The sequence below is a fragment of the Tiliqua scincoides genome, chromosome 4, assembly GCF_035046505.1.
Source record: "Tiliqua scincoides isolate rTilSci1 chromosome 4, rTilSci1.hap2, whole genome shotgun sequence".
NCBI lineage: Eukaryota > Metazoa > Chordata > Lepidosauria > Squamata > Scincidae > Tiliqua > Tiliqua scincoides.
In genome coordinates this window covers 185819811-185843703 of record NC_089824.1, presented here as the reverse complement: position 1 = coordinate 185843703, position 23893 = coordinate 185819811, and the positions used below count along the sequence as shown (strand labels likewise).

Here is a 23893-nt window from a genome sequence, read left to right as displayed (position 1 = left end):
ATTACAAAGATTTTTCCAGGTTTTGAGAGATGCATACGTTTTTGTCAACACCGCTTCCCCTGGATTTTCTGCTTTCTTTGGGGTTGCCTCTGACCATTTTGACTACTATGTTCATACACAATTACTTTAATAGGGAAGCGGCAAGTATTTTCTACACTTCATAGTCTTAATAGAAATTTGGTAGTTCAGAAACCTTGCTTGCAGTATATTAAGTGGTTAATTGTATTCACCTGGTCCCATAGACCAAGGACTAGAGCAGTATAGCTACTAATGCATATCTGTTGGCACTATGTCCCACTCTACTTGATAGATGTTCCTTTCAAGTAAACTGTTTGAAGTTGGATAGTAAGAGTCAAAAGACCACTTCCTCATCTGCATATTAACTCTGTAGTCTTCATGACTCTTGTTCTCTGCTCATTTGGCTGTCCAGCCAAGATTGTTTCAAGGACTTGGTGGAGCAGCCAAATCCATGCAGCTCTGGTTGATCTCCAATTTGAGGTAAATTCAGAAAGTAACCAAATTTGTGCAGCTGCAAAGTCATTATTTAAAGATAACTTTTCTGCACGGCATTCATACTTGTAGATGATCACAGCTGTATTCTTATAATCCTAAAGTTATAACTGCATTTTGAAGTTTCAACTATTAGGATGCATTTACCCTTGAAATTTTGACAGTAATAATAATAATAATATACAGTATTTATATACCGCCTTTCTTGATCTTTATTCAAGACTTTATTCAAGGCGGTTTACATAGGCAGGCTTATTAAATCCACGCAGGGATTTTTACAAATTGAAAGAAGGTTCTTTCTTTCAAGAACCACTACATTCAAGGTGTTACACTCCGATCTGGTTTAACATTCTGGCCTCCATCCTCCCACGCTCCGAGCAGATGGAACAGCTCAGCTGCAGCTTGCCAGCTGCTTCAAGGTCGCACGGTGCCGGTGGCCTCGAACTGGCGACCTTGTGGATGTTAATCTTCAGGCAAATGGAGGCTCTACCCTCTAGACCAGACCTCCTGCCCATTAGAATCCAACATTAAAACTACCTTTATGATACAGTGTGTTTGGGTACTGGATCCCATTTAAGATGGAACTTTAATTCCTGGGATGGGGGAAATAAACACTATTACAGTAGGTAGTTGGCATTTTAAAATGTTACTCAAGTTGTATGCACTTACTGGTTCTCCCAATAATCTGACCTGTTTCTATTAACAGTGAAGGCGCTAAAGCTGTAGCTGCTCCACGTCCTGACAGACTTGTTAATCGTTTAAAGAGCATTAATTTGGATGATGCTAGTGCTCCTCGTCTAACCGTTCTTCGTCAGCCAAGGGGACCTGATAATTCGAAGGTATGCTGGATGTACTCATTGTGATATTTGTCAGTGAGATTTTACCATTATACGTGGAATTTGGCTTCTGTGATGCACTTAATCAGAAACCAGTTCAGTCTACTCTGCTTACTGCCAGGAACTGTAGTAAATATTAGTCAATTGTTGTCAGCAATAGGACCTGAGAGAAGGACATCAAACTGCTGTAGAAACGCGATTCTCAGAGAACTGCAAACAGAGTGGGGCGAGAGGCAGGGGCGTGTTGGAGGTGGGGTGGCCCTTTATGTTAAGGAATGGATAGAATCCAGCAAAGTAGAGATTGAAGGTGGGTCCGACTCTGGTGGGTCCGACTCAACCGTAGAATCTCTGGTCCAGTTCTGGTCGCTGCATCTCAAAAAAGACGTAGTGGAAATGGAAAAGGTGCAAAAGAGAGCGACTAAGATGATTACGGGGCTGGGGCACCTTCCTTATTAGGAAAGGCTACGGCGTTTGGGCCTCTTCAGCCAAGAAAAGAGACGTCTGAGGGGGAACATGATTGAGAGATACAAAATTATGCAGGGGATGGACAGAGTGAATAGGGAGATGCTCTTTGCACTCTCACATAATACCAGAACCAGGGGACATCCACTAAAATTGAGTGTTGGACGGGTTAGGACAGACAAAAGAAAATATTTCTTTACTCAGCGTGTGGTCGGACTGTGGAACTCCTTGCCACAGGATATGGTCCTGGCGTCTAGCCTAGATGCCTTTAAAAGGGGATTGGACAAGTTTCTGGAGGAAAAATCCATTATGGGGTACAAGCCATGATGTGTATGCGCAACCTCCTGATTTTAGAAATGGGTTACGTCAGAATGCCAGATGCAAGGGAGGGCACCAGGATGAGGTCTCTTGTTATCTGGTGTGCTCCCTGGGGCATTTGGTGGGCCGCTGTGAGATACAGGAAGCTGGACTAGATGGGCCTATGGCCTGATCCAGTGGGGCTGTTCTTATGTTCTTATGAGATAAGATAGGAAGGCATAAATATGAGCAAATGCAGTTACATGTATTTAATTCTCAATCTCAACTATAATCAGGTTTAAGTGGTTGTGAAAAAGATAGGTTCTGGTGTAAGATGTGAAAGTAAATTAGTGGTCACATGTTCTGGAGGGGACAACAAGGGAGACTGATCAAAATCTTTTTAAACCTTTTAGACAGTTCAGGATAGTAGAATAAATACTGATAGAGATGAGCAGGCATATAATGGGGACTCTGAAAAGTTTTAAAGGTAAAAGGCAAGGAGCTATGTAAAGAGATTAGTGCAGAGAACACTACAAGAGGGTGAGGACTTTAAGGTGCAATGGGAGAGGGCCAGTCAGAAGAAAACTGCAGTAGTCAAGTGGGACAAACCAGAGTTCTAGCTTGGAAGAACAGAAAGGAAATAATGGATTTTGTTTTCAGTATTGTGCAAGGGAAGAAACCTGGCTTCATAACTGATTGTGGGGAGCAAAGGTGAGGGAGGAATCAAAGAAAGTCAACACACAAGTGTGTCTGGTCAGCAGGAAAAAAAGGGTTGCTGCATAATGTTAGAGCAATTGAGAAGAGAGAGAGGATAAAAGATCAGTCTTGACCACATTATGTTTAATATTCTGATGAGTGTATCAGAAACTAAGACTGGCTGATTGAGGAGAAATATAGTCAAGGGAAGTGTTTGAGAATAGGATAGTTGGTAGCAAGTTTGCAAGTGATAAGGGAGTACTAGGTTGAGAGGGTGGTAATGAAAGGTGAGATTTCACAATGTGCTGTGAAAGAATAAGATCAAGGGAACATGTAATGGAGTTAGATGAGGAAGATAGCAGAGGAGGATTTAAAGTGAGGAAAGCCAGGTTCTCTGTTTTCCTGCCACTGTACTTAATAGCAAGGTAACTGTTATTCTCTTTACAGTTCTCTTCATTTTATTCATTCCTTTAAAGTTTCAATTTAAACTCATGAAATTGTTTGTTTACAGGGATTTGGTGCAGAGAGAAAGATTCGTCAAGCTGGTGTTATTGACTAACTGGTCGCAGAGCAAATAACTACATATGAGCAAGTGGTGGGGTCTGATGAAGGGTACTGAATATCCCTATATTCATCCCTTCCAAATTCTAAGGAGCTATCACACCAGTTTTAACACCTTCCTCATGTTATGTTTAAAAATAAATTTATGGAACAGTTTTAAAATATGCACAGTTGCATCCTGGAGAACCTAAGGTGGCGCCTTATAGTATCACATTTTAGAAGCTTTTTGAATGGTGCATTTAACGCAACTGGTAACTGCAAATTACTTTGCCTCTTTAAGTAAACATTATAGACAGTTCTACTCTTGTAGACCTTATGAAATTCTGCACTGAAGGTATATATATATATATTTTTATTACTTTTTCCTTAATTAACCTGCCAAGGTGTTACTATGCCTTAGCTTTCAGTTGCTTTACACTTTCCTAGACAGGGGAGGTTAATTTTCTGTTCATTCTGCTCCAGTTTTGAGGACCATATGAGGATGAATATACTATATATAGGATCCTGTATGAGCACTCAAACCAGTTCCTTAAGTTGATGGCCAAATGTTAATGTTTTTTGTGTCTCATTTAAACTTGAGTCCATATAGCAAAGTTATCTCCTAGATCTCATTGAAAGTATCTTCCAACGTAGACTTATAGTTTTTGTAATTACCTGCAATTAGCATGCAAAGTGCAGAATTTCATAAGGATGAGGTGTGCCATCAGTGTGATAACTTAAAGATATTTAAAACAATACACAAATTTGCTGCTGCTTAGAACACTGCAGCTTCTAAACCCAGTTTATTTTACTGATTAAAAAATTTAAAAAGTTGTGCCTGAAGTGAATACATTTTTTTTGCCGCCAGCACCCAGTGTACTGTAAAAGAATACTTAGGCTTTCCATAGCTGTATTGAAACTTTCATCAAGGTGAAATAGTTGATGTCTGTGTGCTTTTTTTTCCTCCCTCCAGGCCCCTTCTCTTCCTTCCTCCCCTTCCTTCCCTCAGCCACACTTTATCAAGCAAACAAACTGAATGATTGGTCTAAGTATTACTTTAACCAAAAAGATCAGGAGTTATTTTCTTTGAATAGAGGGCAGTACTGTGTTTTTTTTCCCATGTTACCTCTATTCTCAATTTAGGGTTTTTCTTCTCTGGGAGATGCATTATCTTTGTAAAACAAAACATTGCTTTCTCCAATTTTTCTGTTAATGGCAAAGAATGGAAATAGAATAAAGTTTTACTGATTTTGAAAAATTGCCTCAATTGTGTAACTCCTTTATTAAGCTACTCCACATAAAAATATACTTTGAATGGTGGAAATCAGGGTTGGTCAACCTCAGAGGCTATTCTGTCTTCATGGATGATCAGATTCACAATAAAATGTCATCTACCCATAAGGATTTCCCCTTTTCAAATCACATGCCTTCAGATGGCATGAGATGAAAAGTTGATGTGCAGAGAAACAATGTGCTTCACAGAAACATGCACTCCCCTTGCCATTCCCCTCTAAAAAAAGTAGACTAGGCAATAGTCCTTTGTGCTATGCATCACTGTTTATAGTATTGCTATTTTGAAGATCACATAGAGGCTCATCATTTCACTTTACAAATAAGTGCTGTTTTTAGCTACATATTGAATAGGATTTAGTAGGGCTGCTAAAACCACTTAAGTGGCTTTCTGGCCAATGTGCCATCAATTGGCAGTCCTTAGTGTGAATAGTTTGGGTATTAGAATTGAGCAAAAGTTTTATGCTGGTAATCAAACCCTGTGCAACTGCACACTGGTGCTGAAGCTATTCCTGTACCCATTTGTATGGCTGCCACTGTAGAAACTGACTTGCCTGTTCAATTGTGTGATAAATTTCTAATGCAGTGATGTTGACATTTGTATGCTGCCTTTTCACCTCCTAACAGGCCTTCAGGTTTGACCTGTGAATTTCAGAGTCCTCCCCTGTGCACACAGTAAAGCTTCCTTAGGATTGCAGACTTTATTGACATAGTCATAAGGGTTTCAGTAAAAATGTGTGGTTATGTTTCCCCCTTAGAAGAAGCTGTTTTCAGTGATAAAATGAGGTTCTCCCTACCCTGCCCCCCATAATTACCAACTGGATCCATAAGTTAGTCTCTTTTCTTATTGGCTAAATGGGCCTGATTATATCTCAAGGTGGACTTCAAAATGGCCCCCAGTATTCTCCTGCATGTTATCTGTGTTGGGTGTTCTGGAGAAAAATGTTTCCTTTTAGGGCCCAGTGCTACTCAACTTTCCAGTGTAAATGCAACCACAATGACAACTTAAGGTAAGCAAACATACATTCCCTTACAGGATTCCCATGCAATGCATGCTGCATTGGCATAGCTACATCAGCAATCTGGACAAGGTTTAGCCCCAATCTTTTGCCAACCTGACAGAAGATCTGATTATAATAAAGCAGGTGTTCCAAAATCACTGTATATTGATATGTACTTGCTTTGCTGTATCCCATCATGTAGCTTTTCACTCATATCTATAGATGCTTCCAGAGTTTGGCAACTGCTGGAGTACTGAGAACTGCTGTAAGTGCTGTAAGTGATTGTGGGGGAGGGGCAAAGGCATTGACACAATTGCCAAATTGTGCCACTGCCAGGGACAAAAGGTTTTTTCCACTTACCCCTGACAGCACTGGCCCTCCAGAGGGTACGGGGAGCTCGTGGAGCCCTTGACAGGGCTCCTCAAGCCTAAAAATGGCTATTGTGACCCACTTCAGGCATAAAGCATATGTTTATCTGTCAGTCACCATAGCCTGGGAAGAATTTGGAGTCTCAAGTAGGACTATATATTTTGTGTTCAAACAAGTCCCCTATAGATTATGCATCACTAGTTGCCATCCAAATATGTCAAAGGCATTGCCTGAAGTTCTAGGCTTGCAGTCTAAAAAAAAATTAAGTGGAGACATCTGGGACAGTTAAATCTACTTGTTAAATAGAAGAGAACATTGTGTTAAAAGGTGCATCTTTGCTCAGCAGGTTATGTGAAGCTACTTAGTCTTGAAACTACTATCCATTTTACTGCATTTCTATACTGCCTTTCCTCCAAGGAGCTCAGGGTGTTGTTCATGGTTCTTTCATTATCACAACAGCCCTGCAACTGGTTAGGTTAGGTGTGGAGATAGTGACTGATCCAAGTTCACCCAGGAAGCTTCATGGCTGAGTAAGGATTTGAGTCTGAATCTCCCAGGTCCAACACCAGAACCACGACTACACCATCCTGAGTGTCTTGGGTCACCTTGATCTCTAATAAAGAACAAGTTTTATTTCTCAGCCTTCTCCAGAAAAACTGCAAATAGAATACAGCTGCACAGGAAACCTGAACACCTATTGACTAAATATAAATTCTAAATCAATGTGAATATCACTCATCGAATGTCTCACTAGTTAGTTTTCTCTTATCACTCAGCGGATGTATGTTTGGAGCGTATATCTAGCAGGACTAGAGTTTAGGGGGAAAGAGCAAACCCATCCTCTTTATATGTTGAGATTACAAGTGTGATAATTGTGGGGATGGGGTTTTCTGATATGTTGTTGTGGGCTTGCACAAACATGATGCAAAGACCAAAATATATTACCAATACCTGTATTTATAATACCTTTCAATTGGGATACGTCAAGGTGATAGTTGCTGGTATTGTTACCTAGCAAAAATTGAATTGCTCCTTGTTCAGTAGGAGCATTCACAGTCGATCACTAGCAACTCCAAGTCAACCCATCCAGAGATGGGAAAGGCCCCTGCCAGCTGCTGCTCATGGAACAAGAGCAATGTTCCCCAATGTTTGTCCTCCACTGTACCACTTCATATCATCCACCTATTTGAAGTACTGTTGAAAGGAACTGGCGATGACATCATTATTGTTATGTCAGGTGTGATGCAACAAATGTGAGTGTGCATTCACAACCCACGCCCACAGCGCGCCCATGGGGAGGCTATGCCTCAACTGCTTCCCCACCGGCCACCACCTCAAGCACCACTGGTGGTACCCATACCACTCATTGAGAAACACTGGGCTGGATCTTGGTATTCATCCCTCAATAAGGCACCTTCATAAAAGCTACAGAAGACACAGGGGCGTTGCTTTGTATAACATTTTATTTATCTGAGAAATTTATATCCCATTATAAAACATACTATTTTTTAGCATTAAAAACAAATTTTTAAAAAGCCCTCCAAATGGTTTCCATAGCACCAGCAGAAGGCAACATAGTCCCTGGCACTGTGAGTGGGCAAAAGTGGCTCTCCCATCACACTGGCAGGGAGCAGCCTCTCTACAAGGTCCGGTTCTAGTACGCGAACAGAGCGCACTGATTCTAAGCCACTGACGCAATTGCAATGTCCAACGGCTTCCTCGTCCACCTCCGCGGGGGGAGGGAGAAAAAATAATCACCACCACGACAGCCTCGCCTCAGGCGACCGTCGCACAGTCATGACTCAAGGAAGCTTCAACGGTCGGCCGAAGCTTCCGGCAGCGGGCAATGACGTAGCTGGTAGGGCGGATGGGAAGGGCCGCTCTTGGGAGGGGCGTTCCGGCGGCAGGGACGACCGTGGAGCCGGGAAGCGAGGTGAGAGGGGCTCAGCGTTGAGATCCTGGACGCTGAGAGGGGCTTGGGTGGTGGGGTGCTGGGAGGGAGGCAGTTCCCCCCCCCGCCCTGGGGAGGTGGTGCTTATGGGGCGGAGGTGCCTGCTCTCCCCGCACGACACAGCTCTCTGTGTGGGGCTCCTGCTCCCCTCAAGAGGGCTCCTCCTGGCTGTGGGGAGAAGGGGGCTCAGTCATTTCAAGGGGGGAATTCTTTACACGTCCCGTCCCGTCCCCTCCCCCCGGGGAGAAGAATGCCTGGCATGTGCTGGCTGCTGCCTGTCTCCTTCCAGTGTGGCATGTCCTGTTGACACAGGGCGGGCCCCCAGCGGACTTGCCAACTGTCTTCATTTTCCTGGTTCGTACAGACAATGTGTCCTGCCCCAGCTTTGCCTCCTTCCCCCCCCCCCGTGTTTCCCCAAGGAGTAGTTTTGAAATCAAAGATTGGCAGCCTTGAACTTCTCTCATGTGTTGTTTTACCCATGATGGTGATTAATATTATTTATATACCACTTTTAAACAAAAAGTTCATAAGGCAGTTAACAGAGAAAATCAAATAACTCCCTGACCCAAAAGGGCTCACAGTCTAACAAGATGCAAAAGGACACTAGCAGACAGCCTCTAGAAAAGACACTGCTGGGATGAGGAGGGTAAGTTCCTCCCCCTCCCCCCGCTAAATAAAAGAGGAGCACCCATTTGAAAAAGTACCAACTTTTAACTTTTATCAAGTATCAACTTGATAATTACCAAGTACCAATTATCTATTAAGACGATTTGCTTGTATACTAGAATTCTTATAGTGGGCTAAGGGAGGTTACATCTAAAACATTTCCTGTGAAAATATGTCCAGTATTTTAAAAACAAACCCTTGACCAAAAAAGAAGTATGAAACTCCTGTGCCTATTATTCTCACATTTGCCTCTTGTTTTACTTCTACTGAGCTCAGGTTCATTTGTTAGATTACGTAATCTCCACCCAGTAGCTCTATGGCAGAACTTTCATAAGAAGAGCCCTAATGGATCAGGCCATCTAGTCCAGCTTCCTGTATCTCACAGTGGCCCACCAGATGCCTCAGGGAGCACACAAAACAACAAGACACAACCTGCATCCTGGTGCCCTCCTCTGCATCTGGCATTCTGAGGTAGCCCACTTCTGCAAACAGGAGCTTGCACATATCTGTCATGGTGTGTAACTCATGATGGACTGTTCCTCCGGAAATATGTCCAATCCCCTCTTAAATGCATCTAGGCAAGGTGCCACCACCACTTCCTGTGGCAAGGAGTTCCACAGACCAACTACAGGCTGCGTAAAGAAATATTTTCTTTTGTCTGTCTTAACTCTCCTAACACTCAATTTTTAGTGGATGTCTCCTGGTTCTGGTGTTATGTGAGAGGGAAAGGAGCATCTCTCTATCCACTCTATCCATCCCCTGCATAATTTTGTGTGTCTCAATCATGTCCCCCCTCAGGCGCCTCTTTTCTAAACTGAAGAGCCCTGAACACTGTAGCCTTTCCTCGTAAGGGAGGTGCCCCAGCCCAGTGATCATTTCAGTTGCTCTCTTCTGCACTTTTCCATTTCCACTATATCCTTTTTGAGATGTGGTGAGTAGAACTGGATGCAATACTCCAGGTGTGACTTTACCATCGATTTGTAAGTTATTATAATATTAGCCTTTCCAATGATCCTAAGCATGGAATTAGCTTTCTTCACTGCTGCCGCACAGTGGGTCAGCAATGTCATTGAACTGTCCACCAGCACCCCAAGATCTCTCTACTGATCTGTCACACACAGCTCAGGACCCATTAGCCTATATATAAAGTTTTGATTCTTTGCCCTAATGTGCATGACTTTACATTTACTTGCATTGAAAAGCATCTTCCATTTTGCTGCCAATTCCTTCTGGAGCTCTTCACAATCTCTTCACCACTTGGAAAACTTAGCCACCTCACTGCTGTCTCCAGGTCATTTATGAAACAGGTTGAAAAGCACCAGTATCAGGATAGATCCTTGGAGAGAGGTGAAAAGTGGTGTGCCCCGTTGTGAAAATTGCCCATTGACACCCACTCTCTGCTTCCTGGTCCTCAACCAGTTTCTAATCCATGAGAGGACCTGCCCTCTAAATCCCTGACTATGGAGTTTCCTCCTCAGCCTTTGGTGAGGGACTGTATCGGACACCTTCTGAAAGTCCAGATATATAATATCCACAGATTCTCCCACATCCACATGCCTGTTGACCTTTTCAAAGAATTCTATAAGGTTCGTGAGGCAAGACTTACCCTTACAGAAGGCATGTCTATGTGTTTTGTCTTTGATGAGGCATTCCACCATCTTACCAGGAACAGACATTAGGCTGACCAGCCTATAGTTTCCCTGGTCCCCTCTCCTTCTCTTTTTAAAGATTGGTGTGACATTTGCTGTCTTCCAATCCTCTGGCACCATGGCTGTTTTAAGGGACTAGTTGCATATTTTAGTCAAGAGATTGGCTACTTCATTCTTCAGTTCCTTAATAACTCTTGGGTGAATGCCATTTGGGCCTGGTGATTTATTTATCTTTATCAATTAGGTCTGAAACATCTTCTCTTTTAACCTCTGTCTGACTTAATTCCTTAGTAAAGAGGGGCCGTTCGGGCAGCAATATCTGCCCGAGGTCTTCTGTTGTGAAGACAGATGCAAAGAACTCATTTAATTTCTCTGCCATCTCCAAGTCTCCTTTTATATCCCATTTCCCTCCCTCACCGTTTAGAGGGCCAATGCTTCTCTGGCAGGTTTCCTGCTTATATTTGAAGCTATTATTAGTAGTAGTATTAGTATTATTAACAGTATTTACATACTACTTTTAACTGTATAATAATAATAATAATTTCCTCATTTGAGGGAAGTCTGCCCTTTGGAAGTCAAAGGGTTTTGTGTCAGATTTGTTTGACACTCTTCCCCCAACATGAACAGCGAAACTAATCGCAGCATGGTCACTGTTGCACAATGGCTCAGTAACATTTACGTCTCTAACCAAGTCCTGAGTACCACACAATATTATGTCCAGTCACCTGTCCTCTGGTGGGTTCCATGACAAGTTGCTCTAAAGCAGGGGTCTCTAAACTTTTTGACCGAAGGGCCGCATCAAATATCTGGCACAGTATCGAGTGCCGGGAAAAAAATTAAATATAAAATTTAAATAAACACATTAGAGATGGAACTTAGATGAATGAATAAATGAATGGGCTCAAATGTCCAGGACTTCTCCAAGAACGAACACAGCCCAAGAAATATAGCACACACTTAAATGGACCCCCATTCCCCCACCCCACAAGCACAACTCTAGTTGTGTTTGGTCTGCTGGGCCAGAGGCTCTCAGGGGATCAGAGGCTGGCCGTGGGCCGGATAGAGGCTCACCATGGGCTGCATCTGGCCCCCGAGCTGGGGTTTGGAGACCCCTGCTCTAAAGCACAGTAATTTAGCATGTCAAGAAATTTCATGACCAGAGCACAAATTGACCCAGTCGATGTGAGGTTAATTAAAGTTCCGCATGATTTCACCTCAGGGAGGTGTCTTTCCTCAACACTGCCCTGATTTTTCTACACCATTGAGCATGTATGGGGAGAATTGGTCCAAGTCTTGACATTCATAGTCTCTGACTTTCCTTTGTACATGTCTGCCTTAATTATAGCATGCCTTCTGGGCTACAGTAAGGCCCTTAAAGTGGCTCATATTACAAAATATGCTGGATAACATCCCCCCCTTAAATGTCATATCTTCAGAGGGGATGTTCTGCTCTGGGTGCAGTTTGGAAAGGGTGGTAATTTTGGAGCTCCTTTCTCCTTATAATGTATCTATGCTTCTAACAGGTTCCGAAGGAGGGCAATGACTGAGTACAAACTGGTGGTGGTGGGTGCTGGTGGTGTTGGAAAAAGTGCCTTGACTATCCAGCTCATCCAGAATCACTTTGTGGATGAATATGACCCAACCATAGAGGTGAGCCCCTGCAGGCACTTGCATCCTCTACACCATATTGGGTATGTGTGTGTGAAGCCATGTCTCCTGTGTTTGTTTTACTGCTACCATGAGCAGGGTTGAACATGCTATTATGAATGTTGATATTAGAAGCCAAACTCATTTTAATATTAAATCTCTAGTCATGTTTTAGAGATGTGGTCAGGTTTAGAGAAATAGCCACATACATACATCATTGTAGCATTAGAAGTGTCTTCTCCAGAAGATTTCAACTTCACACCTGATCTTTCCAGTGCAGCAAATGTGTTTAATTTCAGCCATTCTCTCTCTCTCTCTCTCTCTCTCTCTCTCTCTCTCTCTCTGCGTGCGTGTGCGTGTGCGTGTGTGTGTGTGTTTAAAGGAGTATAGACACATTGGGCTAGTTTGTGCATCAGGGGACCTATGACAGAGTTTTTCCTGTTCTGTTTTGGACTGCATAGCTGAACATTTTAGAAAACCTTGCTGCACTTGTCAAGCAGAAGGCTGAGGCCTCTTACCTAAATATTTTTAATATACAGAGATGGTTCTATTTCATCAAGGATATCATTCAAAATGTGTCCCTTGCCCATATTGTACTGTCCAGGAAAACTTTCACTTGAGTCTACTGAAGGAAACTGTCCTTACTGACTGAGCATTGTGGTTTGTAAGACTGTTTGCCCTTAAAACAAGCTCTTGACTTCTCAGAGTCACTTTTCTAAAACATTAAGTTTTAGCAACACAAAGGCAAATGCAGTGTGTGGGCTAGGATGCATATGAGATTTCATACATGGAGGGCAAATATATCTGTTAAAATATGTGACTTTATAAAACCTAGGGCCATATGTGTTCAGTTGCACAATTGTATGCAGAAATGCATAAAGGTGTGGGAAAGACGACAATGTAAGGTTAAAGGACAGGGAGCTCCGCAGATTTGGAACATGGACTCCTCCCTTGTTCTAGACCTGGATTCTGATCGGAACCTGGAAATTGTGTTCTATATGTTCAGATGTTTTAATAACATTCCAAGTCAAAGAATTAGAAAAGACTTCTGAAATACAAATTCTGATTCATCGCATCCCAATCTATTCCAGAATATGCACCTACACTTTGTAGAACAGCACACTTGTTCTTTATACTTCACAAAACAGATTTGTAAAAACATTGGGTGTAGCAGTATTTATAAGGGAAATCCTGTTTACTCCCTGCCTTGGATAATTGCATTGAATCATAACTGCTATGCCTCCTTGTTATACAAGAGATCATGTGAACTACCATCTCTACAGGCTGTGAGAAAATGTGTGAAGTCTCCCTAAACCAGGGGTGTCCAACTCGTTTCATATAGAGGGCCGAAGTCAGCATTCAGGGCGCCTGCTGAGGGCTGGAAGTGATGTCATTAACCAGAAAGTGATATTAAGCAGCTGATGGCCAGAAATCAGCACTTTGTTCTCATTAACTGGAAATGACAGTTAATGAAAATACACAAATCTTGATCATATTTCAAGATATAGGAAAGCCCAACTTTCATGTGGGCTGCTGTTTCAGCAGTAACACCTCAGCAGTGCTCAGCAGCTAAGAGCCTGAGGGCTGAATAAAAAGCTTCCGGGGGCTGCATCTGGCCCCCGGGCCTTATGTTTGATTGACACCCCTACCCTAAACCACACTATTAGAGGTGCTTCATTATTTATAGTATAAATAAGAAATGGACAAAGTGGCCATTTATTAAAACTATGTGTGCATTTGAGGTGCTGATGAAGTGTGGTGTTGGCAGAATTCAGAGGCTCACTCTATTCTCTGCTTATTGAAATTTCCCTTATTTCCCACAGGACTCTTACCGGAAACAGGTAGTTATCGATGGGGAGACTTGTTTACTAGACATCTTGGACACAGCAGGACAGGAGGAGTATAGTGCCATGAGGGACCAGTATATGAGAACTGGTGAAGGCTTTCTGTGTGTTTTTGCTATTAACAACAGCAAATCCTTTGCAGATATTAATCTTTACAGGTAAGAACTGCTTATAGGAAAGAATGTCCAAATTGGGATAGGCACAGTTGTGTACTGGTGCTGAGCAGTATCTACTACAGCCTTTGAATAGGCTGCATTACTAGCAGCCTAATCTTATCCAGCTTTCCAGAACAGATGCAGCCCCAAGGTAAGGGAGCAAACGTTCCCTTACCTTGAGGAAGCCTCCATTACTGCCTCCCCATCACACGATGCAGCACATTCTCTCATTGGTATGGCTGCATCAGTGCTAGAAAGTTAGATAGGACTGGGTCCTAAGACAGCTAGTAGTGCTTGAATATCTCCTTCAATGTTGTGTGTGTTCAGAAATTATTCAAATGCCTTGCATACATGTGGAACTTCAGGAAAATCTGAATCATGAAATGTTCTTAAATTTTCCAGTAACCTACACTGATTAGAAACTGATTTAAGGTGTATGCTTGACTTGGTAAACAAAATGAAAAACCGATCCCACGTTGTATTTATATAGCATGTAAAATAAGCTTTTCCTACAGCCAGATGTTTTTGAACTAAAATCTTTGATTAGAGAAATGTAGTGCACCTCTACTTGTGAGTAAGTCCTGTTAAACACAGTAAGATTAATTCTAAATAAACATGCATAGGGTTTGTATTAATGTTCAAATTTAATCAAAGCTTTGCTTAGAAATTTATTTTTCTTGGAATACTTATAAATATTAAGGCATGATTATTCAATGATGTGTCCTCTTATGTTGTTTAAATTTAAGAAACAAAATGAAGGCACTGAAAACTATTAACATACTAATTTTTGCACATTCAGAGAGTAGCACATTAGAGAGAATTCCTGGGTATAAAATTTTTGTCCATGTTCCATTTATGCCTTCAGTCAGTGCACAGTGAGGGAGTGAGGCTGTATTTACTGGCTTTGCCCTCCAGCGTCTGTGTGTTTAATGGATGAGAGAGAGAATAGACTCTGTGTCAGGGGTGCTCACACTTTTTTGGCTCGAGAGCTACTTTGAAACCCAGCAAGGCCTGGAGATCTACCAGAGTTTTTTTTACAATGTTCGCGCCATCATAACATATAACATTTATGTTTACAATGTATGTTGGTGTACCTTGAGCCCCACTGAGTATAACAGGACTTACCCCTGTGTAGACATGCCTAGGATTAGGCTGTGAGGCTGCAATCCTATCCATACTTACCTGGGAGTAAGCCCCATTGAGTACAATGGGCCTTACTCCTGGCGTTTCCTCCCAGAGGCACCTGAAAGGGGGGGGGGTTCGGCACTCCGCGATCTACTCATTTTGCCTCGCGATCCACCTATTGAGCACCCCTGCTCTATGTATTTCTTGTCCACTGGAATCTTGGAGGTGGATGAGAGAGAATAGACTCTATGTATTTCTTGTCCACTAGAATCTTGGAGGTGGGGAGGGGAGAGCAAGTGGTCATATGGTTACTGACACACCAATATGTATATGTCTGGGTGTGTTCATGTATGTATAGATACCCAGATCTTTAGCCGGAGCCAACATTCTAAGTTGTAACCAGCATTTAGTGAGTTGTATGAGTCAATATTGAATAAACTCAAAATCCTAAATGATTTTGCCTATATCATCAAATATTTTCAGCAGGGCACTGCAGATGTGGGGAAACACCCTGATAAGGGATAGGAAGATAGAAAACTGAAGTCCTGTGCACACATGGCTTTAGTGGGAGTTCCAAGTAAACATGCACAGGATTGTACTGTTAACTGGGTAAAACAGGGACACCATGTCAGTCCCAGTAGCTGGGTTATGTAGCAGCATGTTGGACTAAAGCACTGCATGGCTGGGTGTTCTCCTCAACGGTCTCTTTTTTTAGAGAACAGATAAAAAGAGTGAAAGATTCTGAAGATGTACCAATGGTGCTGGTGGGAAACAAATGTGATTTGCCAACACGAACTGTAGATACCAAACAGGCTCAGGAAGTAGCCAAGAGCTACGGGATCCCCTTCATTGAGACATCTGCCAAAACAAGACAGGTAATGAATCTCTGCACTTCTGCTCAGCTCTTTCTTAAGAGAACTACCAGCACTGCTCTTGTGCACTAGCAATGCTAACCAGGCAGTTGTTGGTGCCTGCTGGCAGGAACACATTTGGTGGGGTGCTTACATTTGAAAGAATTATGGACTTTGTGTAATTAGCTGCTTGGTTCTGTTTGCAGATTTATTGTTTGTTATCTACAGGCACTGGTTTCTGAAAAGGTGAAATCTGTCATAGGTCATAGTTAAGCCCTTCTCTTCTGTTGCAGACCCTCATGACATTGTTGCGGATAGGGAGAAGACCTGAACTATGTTTTGCTCCAGAGTTACTGAGTTGCTTTTGTTTTTTTCTTCAAACTTGGCATTGTTTTTAGTACTTGCCCCTAAGGTACCTGTTCAGCATGAATGTCAGGACCCTGTCATATTCCTGTAAGGAGCATCTCTTGTAAAAAGCATCCAAACAGCATCTCCCTGTTTTGTGCACTATTTGCTTACATTTTACAGAGCATATTAAAGGGTTTGATGTTTGCTAAGCAAATTTGTGTGATAAATTTGGACTGTCTGATAGTGGACAATCCCACTTTCTGTAGTGGTGATGTTTCTCATATCACAATTCACTATGCAGAAGGAAAAGTAAACATTTTATGGTATACCTTTGTGATGCAAAATCTTGCCTTTCGTAGTTTGAGGGATTCCTACTTAATAGAGCATGGTATTGGTAAGTTTGATATGGGGTATGTGGAGAAGGGACAATCTGGGGTAAAGCAACCTGTTTCTGCATGTTTCTGACCTTATTCTCCTTTAGGGTGTTGAGGATGCCTTTTACACACTGGTGAGGGAGATTCGCCAGTATCGAATGAAAAGACTAAACAGCAGTGAAGATGGGAAGCAAGGGTGCATGGGGCTACCATGCCTTGTGATGTGATCAGGTGAGATGGAATGGGACTTCTCCTAATTTGTTTGGCAAACGGGATGTGTGTTGGTGGTGTCTTTCTTCAAAGACGTGCCCATATTTTGGTTTCTTAACTCCAGGCAGAATATGTTTTACAAAGTAGGCATGATATTGCAAGTGTCTAGACCAGGGGTCTCTAAACTTTTTGGCCAGAGGGCTGCATGAAATATCTGGTGCAGTACTGAGGGCCTGAAAAAAATGTAAATAAAAAATTTAAATAAATAAATTAGAAAAGGAAATTAGATGAATGAATAAATGAATGAGTGGGCTCATTCACTCAGCCTCTTCGGCCCTCAGAACACCCTCCAGATGCAATCAGAGTACAGCTCTGGTCATGTACAGTTGAGTGGGCCAGAGGCTTTTAGGGGACAAGAGGCTGGCCACGGGCCAGATAGAGGCTTGCTACGGGCCACATCCAGCCCCCGGGCCAGGGTTTAGAGACCCCTGGTCTAGATAAAATGCAGCTAGGACAAAACCTGACTCTCCAATAGATGAGTGGCAGAATGTTGTAACACAGAAAAGTGGGAAAATTTAATACATCTTGGCTATTGGTGGAGTGCCTTGTGACGGGGGATTGTTTGGTTTGGTTGGTTGGATTTGTAATCCGCCTTTCTCCCCGAAGGACACCCAAGGTGGCTAACATTTAAAAGTCATAAAATATAAAAAATAAAACAACAATAAAATAGATAATAAAACAGCAGCAATAAATACAGCAGTAAAACAGTTGTTGAAAAGCAGCCATCATGCCCTCCATCAGGCAAAAGCCTTCTGAAATAAAAAAAGTCTTGAAGCCTCGCCGGAAGATTAATAAAGAGGAAGCTGTTTGCAAGCACTAGGTGGGTGCCTGAAGTGTTCATATCTTTAAAAGGATTTGACTTATATTTGGGGACTCCTGCCAGAATATGTTGCAGTACTTAACTCTGCAACACTGCAGTACTTTAAACACAACCCATCGGCCTGGGAAGCACTTGTCCCTGCCCTTTAAAGGGGTGGGGAGGGGAAAGGTAGCAATATGATCCCCAGGATAGCACTGCTGCCAGGGTTGGGAGGGGTCTTTGTACTTACCCGCAGCCAGTGTTGCAGTCCAGAAGAGCCCTCTGCAAAAGTCTTTAAAAAGGGGGAAAGGGCATTATGGTTTTAGCACAGAAACCGGAAGTGCCAGGATTTTTCTTTTTTAAGACTTTTGCAGGCACAGGGAGCCATGCGGAGGGCCCCCAGGACTACAGCACTGGCTGCAGGTAAGTTTAAATAAAACAAACAAAAAACCCTCCTGTCCCCAGCAGCAGTGTGATCCTGGGGAATTGCGTTGCTGCCTTCCCCTGTCCCCTTCAACAACTTACAGTACTCCCAACTCTCTTGTAGGAATTGGGGAAGCATTGCTATAAACCAGGGGTGCCCAAACCCCGGCCCTGGGGCCACTTGCGGCCCTCAAGGCTTCTCAATGCGGCCCTCAGGGAGCCCCCAGTCTCCAATGAGCCTCTGGCCCTCCGGAGATTTGTTGGAGCCCACACTGGCCCGATGCAACTGCTCTCAGCGTGAGGGCAACTGTTTGACGTCTTGTGTGAGCTGTGGGATGAGGGCTCCCTCCACTGCTTGTTGTTTCACATCTGTGATGCAGTAGCGGCAGCAAAGGAAAGGCCAGCCTTGCTTTGTGCAAGGCCTTTTGTAGGCCTTGAGCTATTGCAAGACCTTCATTCATTAAGTTCATCTTTAATATATTCATTTATGTAAACTTATGTAAATTTATTCAAATTTTAAATGTAAATTAATTCTTTTTCCCCCCAGCCCCCGACACAGTGTCAGCGAGACGATGTGGCCCTCCTGCCAAAAACTTTGGACACCCCTGCTATAAACAAACTAAATACCTTGGAGTGAATGCTGTTTCTCTGCAGCATCCCTTATTTTTGAAAACTCTCTATAGCCATCTAGTCAGAGTAGTTCTGTTAATTAAGGGGTAATAAAATGTCTGTAGCTTGCTGGATTCCCAGAATCTATCTTCCTTGGCTTTGTTATTCTTAGGATCCCTTCAGCCTGTTTTGAGTTCTGAGAGCTCATTTAACTAGAAATTGGCACTGCCTGATGGACCTTCTTGCAGTACATTGGGGCATTCTGTAATGCACAGCCTTGTATTATAGAAACTGTAGTAAAAGAGAGCTAATGGAATGAACTTCTTTATTTCAGCTGCCTGAAACACCAAAGTGCATCTGGGAGGTGTACCTTAATTCCACTGTGTTGCATTTTGTGATGTCTGGCCAGTATCCTGATTCAGGTTGATCAGTACTAATTTTTTTCTATCAGCACCTGACAAGAATGTCTCTGAACAACTACCTCTTTGCTCAACTGAGCAGGCAAAGCAAGTCTGATATGGTGGGATTTTCCTTCCTCTTTCTCTGGTAGGTTCAAGCTGAGGAACTGGTTATATGTAAAACAGTAAAGACCAAATGCTATGAAAAGAGATCTCCACATCTGGCAGGAAAACTAGACTGACTTATTATCCAACACTGTATCAAAGCCATTACTTAGCACTGTAAAGTATTGCTGTGCATAGCTTCTATGCACACTTCTCAGACAGGGAGGTACTTGCAACGTGCCCCTACACTGTGTTTCACAAAACATCCACATATTGTACCTCATTTGGCCTCTTTGGTTCTTTGCTTTTATGTAGTAAAAGGAGATATTTTTGATGACCAAGTGCCTGTTTGCAAAGGCAGACCAGAACTTTTATCCTGTCAGGTTTCAGTTCTGATTCTTTGCTGCCTCGGGAGCTGACTTGTGCTGAATATATGAAGCTGCCTTAGACAGGCCATTGGCCTGTCTAGCCAAATCCTGTCCATCTGGACTATCTCGTTTGAGTTCTCTTTCCCAGCCCTGCTAACTGAGGTCCTTCTAACTGGACTTGCTTGGGGTTGAATGTTGGACCTTCTGGATGCTAAGCACATGCTCTGTCACTGAGCTATGGCCTTATCCAGTCATTTGAAATGCACAAGAGCTCTTCTGCACCATTGGCTGAAATGCACTTTGATCCATAACCCTGTAGGGTAGAACGTTAGCAACATTCAATTTAACTGCGCTTTGAAGCCAATGATGCTTCCCAGGACCAATTAACAGCTGCTCCAGTGTCAGACTTAAATCATGCTTCTGAGCATCATGTAGAAAGGAGTTAGCTGTCCCAACTTTAAATAAGCTCCTCTTTGAATTTTTTCTTGATATTTTTATCAGACACAGCCTCTTTAGTCTTAAATTCATGAATAATATATATGGATAATAGATAATTGTTAATTATACACTTCGAGAGCACCTCCAGGTCATTTTTTTGGAGCTGAGTGAGAGGAGAAAAAGAGAGCAAAACAGAATGGGGAAGAGAAGAAAATGGATACAATGGTGAACACGCAAGATTTAATGCTACTTGGAACGAGAAGTTAATTGTTGCACATTCAACCTCAAACCCTTGGAGCTAGATGCATCATTAGTCTCTGTCTTCAGACCAAGATTCTGTGTTCAAATAAATGAAAGCTTTAACTTTTCCTCCCTGTATTACTGGAAAGTAGATGATTTGAATAGATAACCACTATTTATCTAAAATCTCTAAGAACTGGGCCCAATTTACTCATGTGTGTATGCCACTATCTTACTACTGATTTGCAGTGTTAAATATGTAAACTGCCTCCACTGTCAGTATTGTTCTTGAGGTGGCAGGGAAGTGCTCTCTGTGGTGACTTGTTTTTCTTTTTCACATGCTCCCTATTTTGTTGCTTGATGTTGCATTCACTGCATATATGCACTTGCTGTTACTAAGATGCGCCAGACTGCAGTGGAAATTTAGTTCTTTACATGACATCTTACTGCGTGTGTTCCGAGGCCAAGGAACAGGATACTATGTAATCACAAACTACGAGAGATAGTGAAATAGAATTTTCTAAACAACTTTTCTCTTTCCAGTGATGGTAATGTCAAATCTTTGTCTGAGTGTTGGTTTCAAACTGCATTACACAGAGCCATGTGGTGTTACACCTGGGTGTTAATACTTAGCTAAGCCATTGAAAATCTAGCTTGGGCTTTAAGGCATCACAGAGCTTTTCTGACCAGAGGCTATTGCCTGAACAATAATATTATCTGTAGATTGTTTAAACCTGCTACCTTTGTTTAGGAGACCAATTAACCCCTCCCCCCCAGTATTCCAAAGCTTTGAACAGCTGCTCAGCAGGCAGAAATTCAGCCAATGTATTAATGGAGAAAGCTGTACTTGTTGACTTTAGCTTGCTATGCAAGCTGTTCAAGGCTTAGGGGCATCACCAAAGGACAAGCAGCAATCCTAGCAATGCCACAGTAAGTTGCTGAACTTAAATGGCTCATGCACACTTAGGAAATCTTCTCCCTCTGCTGGCATTTGCAGTTTAAAGGTTGAGACTGCACAAGCATGAAGATTAAGTGTCAAATTTGGCTGTGTTTTCTGCATGTTAGCAAGTGAAAATACATCCAAGAAGCACCTATTAAAATATTAGCCAGTCTTGCAGCTGTTTTTAGATGCAGACACCAAGTCTTTTACTGGGGATGATACTCTACTTTCACTGTGGGTAAAATATCCTTGTGTGAGTAGCAGGCAATTCTGTAGAGATAAATGTGAGGTCCGTTGGCTCTTTCTTTTACTTGAAAACTCATGTGGTGATGGAAATAAGTCTCCAGAGCACCTATGTGCTGTGTTATAGTAAATCTCTCATTCAGTCAAGTGTGGAGGATGCTGGAAAGACTATAGAATTGGCATAGCCAAGGTATGAGTCAGCACAATACACTGGCAGCCCAATCATGAGCTGCCCAGGGCTGCAGCAGTGCAAAAAAAATGACTGCCACTGCATCCTGTGTGCTCAATGGGCAGCGCTGGCGGCTCCTCAGGAGAAGGGGACTTTCATAAGACAAGTAGCCCTGCAATGGGGCAACTCAATTCTACGGTGACCCAAGGGATGGGAGATTGATAGGGATCAATCTAGAGCTGACCAAGAAAACTCTGTGTGCCAGTCCCTCAGGAACAGGACCCAGGGCATCACTTTTATGATTGTTACCCTTCAGAAGCCCCCTATGAAAATAGCTGGCTTGCTGGAGCTTTGCTTCATTGTAAGGCTTTTGTATGTTTATATGTGTTTTTTTTAACAATCTCTGATTCAAAGTGGCTTGGATCTGTGCCCGTGGTTTGGTACCTGTTGTCTTCAATTGAAAAGATTTTCAGGCTGATACTAAGATTGTTATAATATTTTGAAGTTCCTTGTGATCAGAAAATAAGATTCTTATGGAATATGTATATGTTCAAAAGTACTCCTTGCGAGGCAAGTTCTCTGAATTTCCCAGGCCCAGGGGAACCCAGGCTGCCCAGTTGTGTTGCATATGAGATTGAATTCTAGTGATCTTAGCCTAGTGGACTTGAGAGTAGGAGAAAGTGCCCTAGGCTACCTGATGAATTAGAGATTAAACTGAATGTAAAGAAATTTAACTCTGTTTCCTTCTATAGTAGTCTTAATTATATCTAGGAAAAAGGCATCTAGGAAAATGTTTTTATTTATCATACATGAATCTCAGTTGTCTCTTCAGCATTACCCAGCACAATAACCTACTGGCCAGAAGCTAAGAACTGTTATGCTTTCCTGATCAAGGACGGAAATGCATGAGTAAATTGCAAGATAGTATGTGTGTCTTTGATGCCAAATCATTGAGATTTTGACTGCAGGAATGTGTCGTTATGTGGCAGCTAACAGAAGGAGACATCTGTTTTATATTCTGGAGTGATGGAGATCCTCTCCTGCCAGTTTCCCTTTATTTGGATACCAGAAAAGGTGACCAACCACAATGCTGTAATAGCTCCAATTATGGATGGTGCTGTCATTTTGTTTTTGCTAGCTACCAAGCACATTTCAGGGCCTTATATGAGGCCAATTATTCCTGGGTGGTGGGTTGGGGTGGGGCTTCCATTATGGTTGCATGGCACTTAATGTTCTTTCTTTCCTGGAGGATGACATATTCCAGCATTCAAGTTGGACACTTTTGCAAAGGTCTAATGTCAGTTTCATTGCAATGTATTGTATTTCTCACTGATTTTTGTTTTTAAGCAAAGGTCTGTAAAAGTTTCTAAAATACATAAATAATTCCTTGATTTTGTGTATATGTCGGGTATTTTGGTTGTAACTTGTAAACATATGGAAGATCCCCTTATACTTTGTGTTATAAAGTGTGAGTGATTGGTTCCTGCCAAAGCCTGTATTTTATTGTTGTCCCTAGAGCTGGCAGCCTGCCAGCTATTGATAAGCCAACTTCAGAGTCTTGAAATCCATGAGTTATGGCAACAGGGTACGGATCTAGTCTGAACTCTCTTCAAGCCATAGCAGGCCTAGTACTTGTCATACAGGTCTTTCTTCAGACAGTGAACACTGGTCATCCACCCACCACTTCTTTAGGCAAGTCACTTGAGATGTGAAGAGTGTCTGACTCCTTACCAGAGCTGTCCTATACTCTTAAGTATGCTCCCCACAAATAAGGATACTTCTGTGATGTGGCTGGGCCAGGTATTCTTAGATTTTATTGTAAACCTCAAGAATCAAGGGAGGGTAGGGAATAATATGTTCTGGGGGAATGGCTGCTATGACGTCCATTTCTGAGAGGTAGGAGAGGCACTCACGCACAGTCCATGCTGTAATAAGGATTATTGTTACATGCCTAAAAATCAAGGTGCTGAACAAAATGTTAACATAAAGAATAGCAGAACTTGAGCACTACTGTCTGTATTGACTCATGAGAAATGGAGAGGATGAAAGTGTAATAAAATAGTATGAAGAACAGCTCTAAGAAACTAGTGTTAGAGGTACTTCTGTTCACTGAATGTAGACTGATCAGTGGGACTTTGGGGGGGGGATCATCTGGCTGATACAAGAAGTTTTTGAGGTGGAATGGAAGTGCGTCCTCTGCCAACTGCCTGCATCTCCTACTTTTGATAGCTGGAGGGTCCAGCCTGTCTTCAGTTTATAAATTGACTGGTGTTTTCAGGA

At 42.5% G+C, this 23893-nt stretch overlaps 2 protein-coding genes across 9 annotated transcripts in view; both read left to right on the top strand.

The window, feature by feature from the left end:
* Positions 1-4599, top strand: part of CSDE1 (cold shock domain containing E1) — a 34706-nt gene extending 30107 nt beyond the window's left edge. For all 8 annotated transcript variants that reach the window (XM_066623290.1, XM_066623291.1, XM_066623289.1 and 5 more), the window contains 2 exons: positions 1217-1349; positions 3313-4599. In XM_066623290.1, coding sequence (XP_066479387.1) covers positions 1217-1349; positions 3313-3360 — 181 coding nt within the window. In that variant the 3' untranslated portion in view covers positions 3361-4599. The remainder of the gene's footprint in view (positions 1-1216; positions 1350-3312) is intronic.
* Positions 4600-7873: 3274 nt separating this feature from the next.
* NRAS (NRAS proto-oncogene, GTPase) lies at positions 7874-23097 on the top strand. Its single transcript, XM_066626579.1, has 6 exons — positions 7874-7934; positions 11791-11917; positions 13738-13916; positions 15754-15913; positions 16719-16842; positions 19047-23097. The coding sequence occupies exons 2-5, from the start codon at positions 11807-11809 to the stop codon at positions 16836-16838; spliced, it is 570 nt and encodes a 189-aa protein (XP_066482676.1). The 5' UTR covers positions 7874-7934; positions 11791-11806; the 3' UTR covers positions 16839-16842; positions 19047-23097.
* Positions 23098-23893: the final 796 nt, after the last annotated feature.